This window comes from Pongo pygmaeus, chromosome 14, assembly GCF_028885625.2.
Source record: "Pongo pygmaeus isolate AG05252 chromosome 14, NHGRI_mPonPyg2-v2.0_pri, whole genome shotgun sequence".
Lineage (NCBI taxonomy): Eukaryota > Metazoa > Chordata > Mammalia > Primates > Hominidae > Pongo > Pongo pygmaeus.
This window is the reverse complement of record NC_072387.2, coordinates 80,792,760-80,806,229: the sequence shown is the minus strand read 5'-3', so window position 1 is coordinate 80,806,229 and position 13,470 is coordinate 80,792,760. Positions and strand designations below refer to the sequence as shown.

General features: G+C 32.5%; 1 protein-coding gene across 2 annotated transcripts in view; it reads left to right on the top strand.

The window, feature by feature from the left end:
- The window catches only part of DACH1 (dachshund family transcription factor 1), a 429,451-nt gene that overhangs the window by 380,109 nt on the left and 35,872 nt on the right, over nt 1-13,470 (top strand). For both annotated transcript variants that reach the window (XM_054446972.2, XM_054446973.2), the window contains 3 exons: nt 6,242-6,389; nt 9,489-9,632; nt 10,130-10,198. In XM_054446972.2, coding sequence (XP_054302947.2) covers nt 6,242-6,389; nt 9,489-9,632; nt 10,130-10,198 — 361 coding nt within the window. The remainder of the gene's footprint in view (nt 1-6,241; nt 6,390-9,488; nt 9,633-10,129; nt 10,199-13,470) is intronic.

Below are 13,470 nucleotides of genomic sequence, written 5' to 3'. Positions count from 1 at the left end.
TGTAAAAAATCCTATGTTGATATATAAAAAAATTATATTTAAATTTTATATTTAGAAATTTATAAAATTTATATATATAAAAAATTGGGCACCAGATTTTTGTTACTGCTTGAGCTATACTACTTCCTGACATTTGAGGGTTTTAGAAATTAAAAGTGATAATGGATACAGATATCTAGAGTAAAGAACAGTAATTTAATTTAGTAAAGAATATAGATACAGTTCAGTTTTTGATTTTTAGAATTGCTTTTATTTTTTCTATATGGCATTCTTTTTTTTCATTGTGGTCTATCTTTCATTATCGCTTCCTCTTTCAAACCTGTCCATGGAGAACAACCTGTGAGATTTTATGCAAGGAGACTAAAATTTTAGTGTCAGTTAACTGGATATGACACTGTCAAACATGAGCTACCATTTGAACATGATCAAAGGATAATTCTGCTTACACTTTTTTTTTCCTTTTCTTTCTTTCTTTTTTTTTTTTTTTTTTTTTTAGTTTAAGACGGAGTCTCCCTCTGTCGCCCAGGCTGCAGTGCAGTGGCACCATCTGGGCTCACTGCAACCTCTACCTCCTGAGTTCAAGTGATTCTCCTGCCTCAGCCTCCCGGGTAGCTGGGAGTAGCCTCCCGCCACCACACCTGGCAATTTTTAAAAAAATTTTAGTAGAGATGCGTTTCACCATGTTGGCCAGACTTGTCTCAAACTCCTGACCTTAACTAATCCACCCACCTCCCAAAGTGCTGGGGTTACAGTGTGAGCCACTGTGCCCAGGCCTACTCACTTTTTTAAATCTAGAACCTTTTGGCACATAGGGTTGTGAGCAAATTATTTACTTTGTTTATCTTGTTACAAAAAGGCTTTAAAAAGTGGCTTACAAACATTAAAATAAGAATAGGTAAATAACTAAAAAGTGAAAATGTAAAGTTTAAGTAGAGAATATAAAATTTAGTTAGGAGTGAGGTTAGTATTGAAGATATTTGCCGTGAGGGGATATATGATTGGAGTTTGGTTCACTATAGTCTACCTACATGGAAGAGTTAAGCGAACAAGAAAGACCTAAAACATATGTTAAAACCACAATAGCTTCAGCTTGGTTGGGTGCTGTGACTCATACCTGTAATCCCAGCACTTTGGGAGGCTGAGGCAATAAGACCACTTGAGGCGAGGAGTTTGAAACCAGCCTGAGAAACATAAGGAGACCCTGCCTCTACAAAAATACAAAAATTAGCTGGCCATGATGGGCCATACCCACAGTCCCAGCTATTGATATTCGTGAGGATGAGGCAGGAGGATGGTTTGATCCTGGGAGTTCGAGGCTACAGTAAGCCACAATGGCACCACTGCACTCCAACCTGGGTGACTGAGTGAAACCCTATCTTAAAAACACATACACACACAAGAAATGGCAGCTCCAGATTGATTCACTGTAGCCTAATAAATGGACATAATCCAACCATGGTATCTAGGAGGAATTATTCTCTACTTCTGTGTTTGTGGGAAGAAAATGAAAAAGAATTAAGTATAAGACTGAACTATAGTCATGCATCACTTAATGGTGGGGATACATTCTGAAAAATGAATCATTGGACAGTCTTATAGTTGTGCAAACATCATAGAATGCACTTATACAAACCTAGAGGATATTGCCTAGTATATACCTAGCTAAACAGTATACCCGATTGCTTCTAGGCTATGAACCTGTATAGCAGGTTACTGTATTGAATACTGTAGACAACTGTAACACAATAGCAATTATTTGAGTGTCTAAACATTGAAAAGGTACAGTAAAAATATGATATTATAATCTTATGGGACCACCATCATATATGCTTGTGGATCAAAAAGTTGTTATGACTGAACTCTGATTATCCATCTTCAGTTCTTTACATTTCAATATCATGGCCAATAATTTTACTTTACTTTTTAATATATTTTAAAATAAAGTAATAGTTTCCTTATTTACATTATTAATACATAATTTTAATCATAATTTAATTATAAAATTATTATAATTATAAAATTATTGTAATTATAATAATTTTATTATGTATTCATTTATTTTATTATATTAATATATTATTTATTATAAGGTATTATTTGTTATTTATTATATTAATTTTTATATAAATATAATAATTTTAACTGTAACATTAAATTTAATCATAATTTAATTATCGATACATAATTTAATTATAATACATAATTATATATAATATAATTAATTAGGAGAAGACTTCGCATAAACCCCAACAAAATGGACGTTGAATTCAAAATATGGGGAAGCTAGTATCAAATATATTGGCCCTACATTATATGTTTTTATTTTCAATCTTAATTATATATTATGAGTCTTCTCCTCTTTGTGCCTGTCATACATCGGCGTTGCAGGACAATGATCATAGCATTAAAGAGTATGGTATTATATTTTGTTACAAAAGCTTCTCTGAAAATGTGTCAGTTGGGCCGGGCGCCGTGTCTCACGCCTGTAATCCCAGCACTTTGGGATGCTGAGGTGGGTGGATCGCCTGAGGTCAGGGGTTTGAAATCATGCTGGCCAACATGACAAAATCCCGTCTCTACTAAAAATACAAAAAAATTAGCCGGGCATGGTGGCACATGCCTGTAATCCCAGCTACTTGGGAGGCTGAGGCAGGAGAATCGCTTGAACCTGGGAGGCAGAGGTTGCAGTGAGCCGAGATCGCGCCATTTGCACGCCAGCCTGGGCAACAAGATCGAAACTCCGTCTCAAAAAAATAAATAAATAAATAAACTGTCAGTTGTTACTGTACTATTGATTATTTGTTTGTTTTTTGGTCTACAAATTTCCTGATTCCAAGGGACATTATTCTTTTTCTCCCTGAAAAAAGACCAGGGAAACATTAAAAGAATAATAAAGAAGACTAAGTAGCTGGACAGTTCTGATCTAGGCACACTCAACTCAGTATTTGGGATTTTCAGTCAGTCTCTTGATTCTTCTGCATCTTGGTATTCTTATGTTTAAAAGTATTTGGTTACGATGGTGATTGCTAAAATCCTCTTCAACTAAGGTGTTTTAATTTCATTAAAAGCAACACATTATTAAGAACAAATTTTATCACGAGTTTCAGTGACACTCGAGAAACCTTAGTTATTGTCTGATCCTGAAATAAATTTATGTTAAATACAAACATGGATCAAGTAAGCTTTTCCTCCAGGATCTAGCTAGGTTATTAAGAAATGTTTCTTAGCAGTATTATTTGAAGTCTTCTTATATAGACAGATATTGTACTTTCTAAGCCGTATCAACAGTAGAAACATTGCTAGATACAGTGCCCTTTAAAAAAAAAAAAACTCAATCTCTAAAAAACAATGAAAATAATTTACAAATTAGATTATTTTAGAAAACAATGACATTTATGTAGTATAACAACCATTGTGCCTCACTAGAAAAAAAATTTGGGGTCAATCAACTATTGTCTCTCACCATTGCTGTGGCATAAACTTAAAATGTATTTAATTAGACTTGTCATTAACCAACTTTAATATCCTAAGAACCATGGTTAAAAAAATCATGCTTTAAACCTTCTATCGTTTTTTGTCATTCACATTTTTGCCACAGCATTTTCTGGATATTGCATGTCCAAGTGAGATGCAGCATTTATTGTGACCATTTGCACGTGATCAACCTGAAAATTTTACACAAGTTACACAAATCTGAAAGTATTATTATCATTGATGGCTACAATGGTGTCCTAAAGATTTGTAGATGTTGTGAACACTACATCCTATTGCTTTTCCGAGCCCCCTGCTGCATTGAAATTTAATCAGTTTTCTGTATTTTTTGAAGCAGAGCTGTCACTGGAGGTAACATACTTTTGCATATGCATCAGTTTGGCTGTAGTACAGATTTTTGTTCACACTGGACTCCTACTGATATGCACTGATACAAAGTCTAAAAATTACATTTAATTTTATATAGCTTATAAGTAGTCCCAGAGAGTATTGGATCCTAAAAGCTAATATTTTTCAGACATAATCAGCAGGAACAGGTAATGTATTACCATTAGTCACATTAGCAGCAATTGTAACAAAAGGAAACAGTAAACATAAATGCTCTCAGCAACTTCATTCTTTACAACGAATATTAATATAAAATTACACAAATTAGAGTTGCAGTTTAACATTATTCAACATGTTTATTCATAATGATTGTTTCATATTTAAATAACACCAAAATATTGTGTTTTGTCAGCCAAGGACAATAATAGTTTAATAGTAATTTATTTTAAACAGCTACTGATAATACAACCAATCAACACATTAAGTGGTGCCAACATTGGCATCTTGCTAAATAATCTCTAGACATTGCACACAGAGTATATCTTTCAAAGATAAGTCAACAAGAGCAATCAGAGCAGAAAATTAGAATTTGGTATCTCAGAATTAAAATACAGCTAAAGTTTTAATTGGGGTGATCTAAAAGGGCACTTGATGTAATGATCTCTTTCATTTGTTACTAATTGTTTGTTCCTGATGAAGAAGAAGCCTACACAGGAATATTGTTGAATTGAGTTAAGATGGCAGTTTCCTTAGCAGCTATGTTTTATTGTTAAACAAAAAAGAGTGGGGAGGGGCAACCTGCCACGGAGAAATCTTTCTTCGGCTTGTTTCATATCACAAGAATTATACCAGGAGATTCAGGGTCAGGTATAGCAAATATGGAATAATTTATATGTGGTCAAAAGAGAATAAAATTGGCTTACAGCAATGCTATAAACTATATTGGTAGACTGAAGTAAGACTACCTCTCTATTGCGCTTACAAGTCAAGCTGAAGTAGAAATTCCTAATTCAAACTGCTCATAATGTCTTCTTGCAAGGGAGTCACATCCTAGAGTACATCTATAAATGACATCAACTTTCATCTCATTTTAACTTCAGTTGAAAATTTCAGTCTCTGACACTCACAGACCAAGGCAAAATATCTTCTACTTCAAAAACTCATTTTGTATTGCTGAATTGAAGAGAAGTTTTAGCTCTAATTTTTACTGGTAACTGTTTCAAAGTATCTTAGGAGAGAAAACAGGGAATGCTTTTTGTATGTTTAACATATTTCCATATCTAATTTTCAAGAACCTTAAAATACTGCTAATTTTTAAAAGCATGCAGTATGTCAAAATATATATATATTTATATATCCACCATTAGTTGTATGAATAAACTTTGCTTTCTCCATACGTTCTTTTAAATTATTATGCTGTCTAATCATTTCCTAGAAGTTATCCTGAGTTTATTACAACCATCTTAAATGGCTTTTTAAAAAGTAATGCACTACTAAACCAAATTTTAGATCCCTTAAATATATTATGTATCTCAAGAAAAATGTAGCAGTACTATAATTGCTATTTGTGAAATTTTAAAATCTAGTATATAGTAGGCACTTTCTGGGCCCTGGGGGCATAGTCCTGAATGAGAGAACATGCCCCTACCCCAGAGAGCTTACATTTTAACAGAGAAGACATAACATAAATCAGTAAACAAATAAATATATGTCAATACCACATAATGATACATTCTATGAAGAATTTTAGGGAGGGAGTAATAAGATACATTTGGAGACAGGGTAATAAGAGAGGACCTCTCTTGAATGGTGACTTTGAGCAAAGATGAAATGAAATGAGGGTGGTGAGCCATGCAAAGATCTGGAGGAAAAGCATTCAGGAAGGGAACAGAAAGAGCAAAGTCCGTGGGGGCAGAAACAAATTGTTGCATTGAGGAACCAAAAGGAGACCATTGTGGCTCTGTGCACATGGTAGGGAGTGGGAGAATGAGCTCTGAGGAGAAAGGTGAGCACTGCCAGAATCCTGGAAGGTTGCATAAACCATGTCAGATAATTATTTGTGGAGCAGTTTCAGCCTAACTTCCTTCTCAGTTCTTATTTTTTAGACACGCTTATGTGCTGCCCTTATTTAGCTTTGGATCTAGATATTCTAATTAGAATATCTACTTAGCTTTGGATCTAGATATTCTAATTAGAAGCAATTAAACCTGCATGCCATAAATATTTGTCTTCCGAAAATAGTTTAATTAGACTTAGGAGTTTTATGCTTTAGTTATAGTATTTGTTCTAGTGAGTGCAGAGTGAATGCAAAAGAATTAGATCATTTGATCACTGGGTTCTTCGCTTTTAAAATGCTTTTAAGTAATGAATGAAATTTGCTTTGTATTAAAATATTACCATTCCGAATATCTTCTTTGTACAGGGGCTCTTGAAAGTTGCCATAGATAATGCCAGAGCTCAAGAGAAACAGGTCCAACTGGAAAAAACTGAGCTGAAGATGGATTTTTTAAGGGAAAGAGAACTAAGGGAAACACTTGAGAAGCAGTTGGCTATGGAACAGAAGAATAGAGGTATTTCCACATTTCCAGATAAGTTTAATATTTACAGAAAATATTAAACATATTAATACTATGATGGTGATTTATTTTGAAATTGTAGTATTTTTGTTAATTTAATGATAGCTAAAGTTCAGAGCAGAATTTGAATCCTAGGTTCATTGTATTTCTTAATCTCCAAAGTACATGTTTTCTCTTCTGTTCCTACCTCAGGAAATTGAAATACGTCCATTACATCATTAATTATATAACTTTTATTGATTGTTGAGTTTAAAAATTCATGTTCTTTAAGATAAGAATAAACTCTAATGATAGCCATGAAGAAAAATTTTATGTTAATTCACAATTGCCCTTTGAAAAACTTGAGTTAAACTCATAAAGCTAAAATAGAAAATACTGATTATTCAAGCGAAGTAGGTTTACTAAGATATTTATCAACTGAAATTGAAAATGGATGAATATCTGAACAAATGACCAAAGTTAAATGTTTGTATAATTTTCTTTCTGAAGGCCTCATTTTCATCCAACAAGGTCAAGTACACAGAGTAGAAACTGATATAAATTCTTATTGGGTAAAATGATGTTATTATTGATCTGTGAATTGCTTCTTTTATCACACTGTACAGTGCATCTATAGATAATTTTGAAGGTCATTTGTATTTGCATGTTTATTTTATGTATGAATTTGAAGATTATTTTGTCTACAATCAACTGCCTCTTTGCTTCAAATATGATTCTTTAAAGTATTCTAGAAGTGAAGTGGGGGCTTCTTTTCACTCATTTAATATATATCCAATATAAATGCTCCACATTATTTTCTTTTATATGTTTGACATGGTCATTTAAAAATCGTTGTTTCTGTTTTGCCTTAAAACTAGCAGGATTTACCAGGTTGTTTTATTAGCTCTTATGAAGCAACACCTAGTGTATTCTTGGAAGTTGGTCAATTTGGGACGCTGTCATCCTAGATGTATAGTACAGTTCTAAATAATGTGGCTTCACATAGATTCAGGTATTTAAATAATCAAAACAAGGTAAACATTGATAACAGCTGTATTCCAAGTGAATAAAGAAGTTGGGTCAAAGAGCTCAATCTATGGAACCATCTTCCATTAGACAGCCATGTTTTTATTTTGTTCTCACTTAATTTTGTTTAGTCCTTTTTTACAGAACTTAAAAGCAGGCCCAGGGATTCCTAAAGTAACCCTTTGGTTACTGGAAAGACCTTCAGAATTTTATTGGTTCAAACCTTTTGGGAGGATTTACATTCTGTTTTCTTTCGTTAACCACTAGAGGGCAAAACATTCACAGATCACACCGTAAAGTTCCCATTTAATTAATTATGAACAGTAAATTCAAGGCAATAACTATCAATACTTATCTATTATGAATGTGCCTATTGAAGCAGTGTATTACCCTGAAGAGAGAGAACATGGCAATCCCATTTGGTTCAATCATGTAAGAGGAAACTGTGAGCGGTCAATGGCAAAGTGCAGGGTATTAAGCCTTTAGAGCCACAAGAGTGTACAATCCAAATAAATATTTCAGAAATTACTGTTTCTTTTCAAAGAGACTCATAAATAATCATTTTTGAAAAGGGAAACAGTAGGCAGGTAAATTTGTTAAGGTAAGGACATGATTTGCACACCATTAAATAAGGGAAATTAACATTTATTTAAAATCAGTTTCAATTACTTTTGTAGAACACCATAGCCAGTGTACATTTTGATACAAAGCAGGTTTTTAAAAATATGTGGTACAGCAACAATATACCTGACATGTAAATGAGCTTCCATCTTAAAAATATTAATAATAATAAAAACAGGTTTATGTGGAAATTAGAAATTAAAACTAAAATACTTACTTGAGCCATTATTATTTCATATTTTGATTAAATATTCTGCTTTAAAAGTGTTGCTGTTCTTTAATCTGTAGTAAGAAATCAAACAGTAAATATGGAATGATCAGGCTTCATGACTAAGAGAAGCATTTTCTCATACTGAATCTGTCACATTGATATCTACAATGTTTATCGACCATCAACAAAGATATTTTAAAGAAAAATGCATATTCCCATATGCTGAGTAGTTGTATACTCAGCATATATGTATGCATATATATGTAGTATGTTACATATGTATTAGTATGTATGCATATATATGTAGTATGTATATATATGTAGTAAAAGTTAAAACAATTATCCTCCAGAAAACATAGTTGATATACATTTTGTAAAGGACATTAGTTATTATTTATCGAGTATGTATCATATACAAATATTTAAATTGTCCAGTTGGAGAAAAATGTTTCATAATCAACTTTTTGTATTATCTATTTTTTAAATATAAAAGGCTCATTACTGTTACCAGTAGCATATTATTATTAGCAATGGGGTTTCATACTGCCTCAGATTTCTGCAGAGTGAAAGTAGAATAATTTTCTTAAAATATATCATAGTACTGTAAATTTGCTGTGAGAAAAATATTCTCAGGAAATCATCATAACTTCATCCAAACAAAAACATTTCTGTTCTATACATTAACAATAATTAAGAGTATTTTTTCTAATGTACAAAAAATATTTATTGCATTTCCTAAAATTTTAAGAAAGAAATTATTAAAAACTGAGTTGGTCTAACATTGCTTTCCAAAGCATTTTTAGGGGAGATGCTCCATTTGCTGCTCAAAATTGATGCCCTATGAGGAAATAGGAAGGAGGCATGCTTAAAAGCGTTTACACTATCCAAATGACTCTGCACTATTGTGATTCAAGGACAGAGAACTAAGCCACAAAATTCATTTAATCAAGCTTCCTTTATCAGTGAATACAAACATTTACTAAAATTAGTTTCCTATTAAATTTATCTTTACATATGGCAATTAAAGCCATTCTTGTAATGTAATAGTTCTAGCCTAAAATAAAAATTGGCTTTCTTATTATTTTACTGGGAATTATTTTAAGTAAAGACGGAGATTTTTGGAACTTTCTTTTTATAGGTAGACTCAGTCCAGCAGGAAAACAAAATGAGTAATATAAAAAAAAAGACCATTTGTAAATTAGCAGCATTACAAAAATTTTTTAAAAAAATAGTAATATACATACACTCTTTTTTAGCCATAGTTCAAAAGAGGCTAAAGAAGGAGAAGAAGGCAAAGAGAAAATTGCAGGAAGCACTTGAGTTTGAGACGAAACGGCGTGAACAAGCAGAACAGACGCTAAAACAGGCAGCTTCAACAGATAGTCTCAGGGTCTTAAATGGTAAGAGGGTGTATATTATTGCATGAATAACTGTCATTTTTAATGCTTAAAGGACAGTTTAGGCATGTGTTTGTAGTTTTATATGTTTCTGTGTCTTGTGATTCATTCAGCTATACTTGAAGCTGAAAGCAGGGTGGGAAGAACGTGTTGGAGAAAATGTCTTGTTTTATAGGTGCTTCCACTGTTTTTTACTGAACTCCAGCGTCTGCGACTTGGCGTTGCTTCTCTGCTTAACCAGATCTTTTTCTACTGAAGCACAATAAAATATTAATTTGAGAATTTCCGAACCCCCATCCTCTTTTATGAACAATGTTGCATTGCTTACTGTTCAAATCTTCCGAAAATTCTTATAGTTACAGTTTTTGTTCAACCTTTAAAAGATGACAAAGATTTATGTAATTTTAATTCAGCACCAAAGTAACAGGTTGCTCTTTTTTTTAAAAGGACAATAGGAATCAAATGAAATATGTGTCACTCTTACCTTTCTGTGCTTTTAGACTCTCTGACCCCAGAGATAGAGGCTGACCGCAGTGGCGGCAGAACAGATGCTGAAAGGACAATACAAGGTAGGAATTTGCAGAAGGCTATAAATCTAGATCTTGCTATATGAGTTTTTCCTCAGCTTTAGCCTGCTATTCAAGCATGTAGCCTACCATCTGGGCCACATCAAAACAAGTTCAAACAAGGTCAAGTTCATCTTGCTTGTTTATATGAGTGAATTCATTTTGTGCTGATAGATTTTCTTTAAATTAACAGGTCATCTCTGTTTATACAATGCAATTAAAAGGAATAATTAATTTTAAACAATGTATGATTTAATCTTGGACACAGTAAATGTGCTTTATTGAATGTGTGAAGCCCAGTCTAATGCAGGAAGGGTTTATAAGTTCTGTGCTACATAAATAAAATATGTGGTTAATCAAATAGGTAGTTCTTACAATTTAAAAATGTCTAACTGCTCATTTTTATGACAGTTACTGCAAGGTACCTGCAAAATAGACTAGTTGAATGTTAACAATAAATAACACTGTTTAGTTCCTATGTGGATTCCAAATGTTCTGTATGCCATTATATACACTTTAATAACACAAATCTGCTGAGTAAAATCATATATAGAATACCAAAGGGAGTTGTATTAAATGCTCGGAAGAGCTAAATATATATATTGTCATGATCATACTATTAGAAAAGAATAAAACCAGAAAGTGGCATTTATAGTCAAACATCTATTCTACACGACAAATTCAACCTAACAACATGAATACTAAACAGTAACAAGAGCATTTGTTTTCTATTTAAAATGAAGGTGATTCTTCAAAGGGATGCCTAAAATGATTAACTGCCATAATCCTCCCAATTGCTTTTATTCTGCATTTTAAACTCGATCATTTTTAGGATATTATATGACATTAATTGTGTTACTTAATCAGCTCCAAATACGTCATTCTTGGCTTAGTGTAAAGGAAATATACTTTTGTAAACTATCATATGTGCAAGAAGTAACAATCACAAACTTGAAGAAACATTTTTGAGGAAAGAATGGATTTTTTTGCCTGTATTTATTTTACCTGAGGCCATTCTAATTAATTTGTAAATCCTAAGGTTTGAATCATATGTTATTATGAGACATCTTGGATATACAAAATTAATGCTATTGTAGATAAAGAAAAAGATCTGAATTTTTAGAGTACTATGGATTTCAGCACAATTATATTGTGTATGTGTTTGTATGTATATGGTTATGACAATTAAAAGAATCCTCTTACATCCTATAAAACTTACATACACATGTTAAAAATTACTGTTAATGAAAAACCAGTCCTCTTTATCAGGGACAATAGCACCAATAAGACAAATGCAGATATCAGCACCAATGTGTACATGCAGGGGCTATTCACGCATTAGATAATGTCAAAGTGGTCTCAGAAAGCACATGAGCCCATAGATAAGTGTGACATATAAATCAGCTCGTATACACAGAATCCTCAAGTTGGTCAGAACTCAATCTAGAAAAAATTAGAAACAATATCGTCCTGCATGTAAATGAGAGATTCATTGTTAATATTAAGAAGTGATTAAACATTTTTGTATGGTTGATATAATATGTATGCCACCCATAACAACATGTTGGTTGTTAATAAGGCTATGGTTATTTTTGTTTGAATTTGTCAAATTTACATATGTTCAAACATACATTTTAATATAGGTAAAGTTTTGCTGTATGAGGTTGAAATGTTGACAACTTTCAGTTTCCATTGTTGTGACTGACTTATTCTGAAGAAACATTTTAATCACAAATTGCCTTCCTTTTAGTATCCAGAATCTTACCAGTGGAGGAATACAGTAAACCTATGCACCAACAACTTAATGGTTAGGGAAACAAAACATTTGTACAACAATTATACATAGTAATTTAAAACCATATACACATTTTATGGAATTATTTTTGCCTTTAATTGTAATAGAAAATCCTTGCTCACTTTATTCATTCATTCAGCCTGTCCATTGTTGTACTGGTTAAAATGTACCATTGTTTTTTAATAAAACATGCTAACTATTCATTATATTTATCAGATAATATGACTTTTCCCAAATTGTAATAAGAAAAACACTGTCAATGAATCTGTTTCTAGCTGTTAGTTGTTAAAAGATATTTTACCAGCAGTCAAACTATTTCAAGACTCTTAACAGAGCAAAGAGATCATATTTGCTATTCTAACACCCTACTCAATAAGCTTTATTAGCCCTTTGAAATTTTTTTCTAACCTCAGACAAAATTCATACATTTGGAAGCTAACAAACAGAATAAAATTAACTGTGAACAAAAGCAATCAAAGAAAGAATACTGTATTTAGTTAAATGTTGTCTAAGGACAAGAAAGGGAAAGGCAAAAAAGAAAAAAACCAGAACTCATTACTAATTTGTGAAACGGTCTATGCCATGCATTTTAGGAGCCATGAGCACCTGCTGCTTCACAATTCAAGAATGACACACACACAGCCTCTCACACTCATCACTTTCTCTCTCCAACTCTCCCCAAGCCCAGGTGTTATGACATTCTTTGTACTATTTCTTGCTCCCAATCCAACCATAACTGAAATTATTTTCTATTCCAAAGCAAACTCAACTTATTGGGAAAGACAAAATAAGCCCACAGATTTTTTAAGCTTTTCATGTATTTTTAACATTTCTGGCAATAAATAAATGCCACACTTGGCCCAAGAGTTAGTCACCTAGAAGTTGGGCACTTAAATACTTACTGCTTGAGTGCTAAGTAATTACCCCTAAATATGCACGTCTGGGTAGACTAAATATTGCCTCATTGGCAGTTTGTATCACCATTTCTATAAAACCACAGAGGTGGACAAGAAGAATCAAGAAAGTAGTTTAGAAAGTATTTCTGAAGAAAGAAGCCCTAAATAATTTACTTGCATTTTCTTAATGAGGTAAATCAGCTCATTGTATGCAGGATAAACTCTTCATTGCTGATTTTCAAATAACTAGGAATTCATGAATTGTAAAAATGCTATAAGTACAGAACAGACATTCAAAAATTTTAAAAAAACTTCTTCCAAGAACTGAAATATATGGCCATTAACTCTCTTATGCCTTATGTCATACAGATTTATATGGCATGATTTGTGTTGGACTTTGAAAAATTTACCCTACTCAAGAATTTCTCTAAGATCTTTTGAATATATAAAGTAGACAGAGTTCATAAAAACAATCATCGAGCAGTTTTTTGGGCTAGTCAGTAAATATCCCTCAAAACCCCTTTGGCCCCTACACACATATATGCACATACACGTACATTTTATGTAGCCAAATCTATAACATG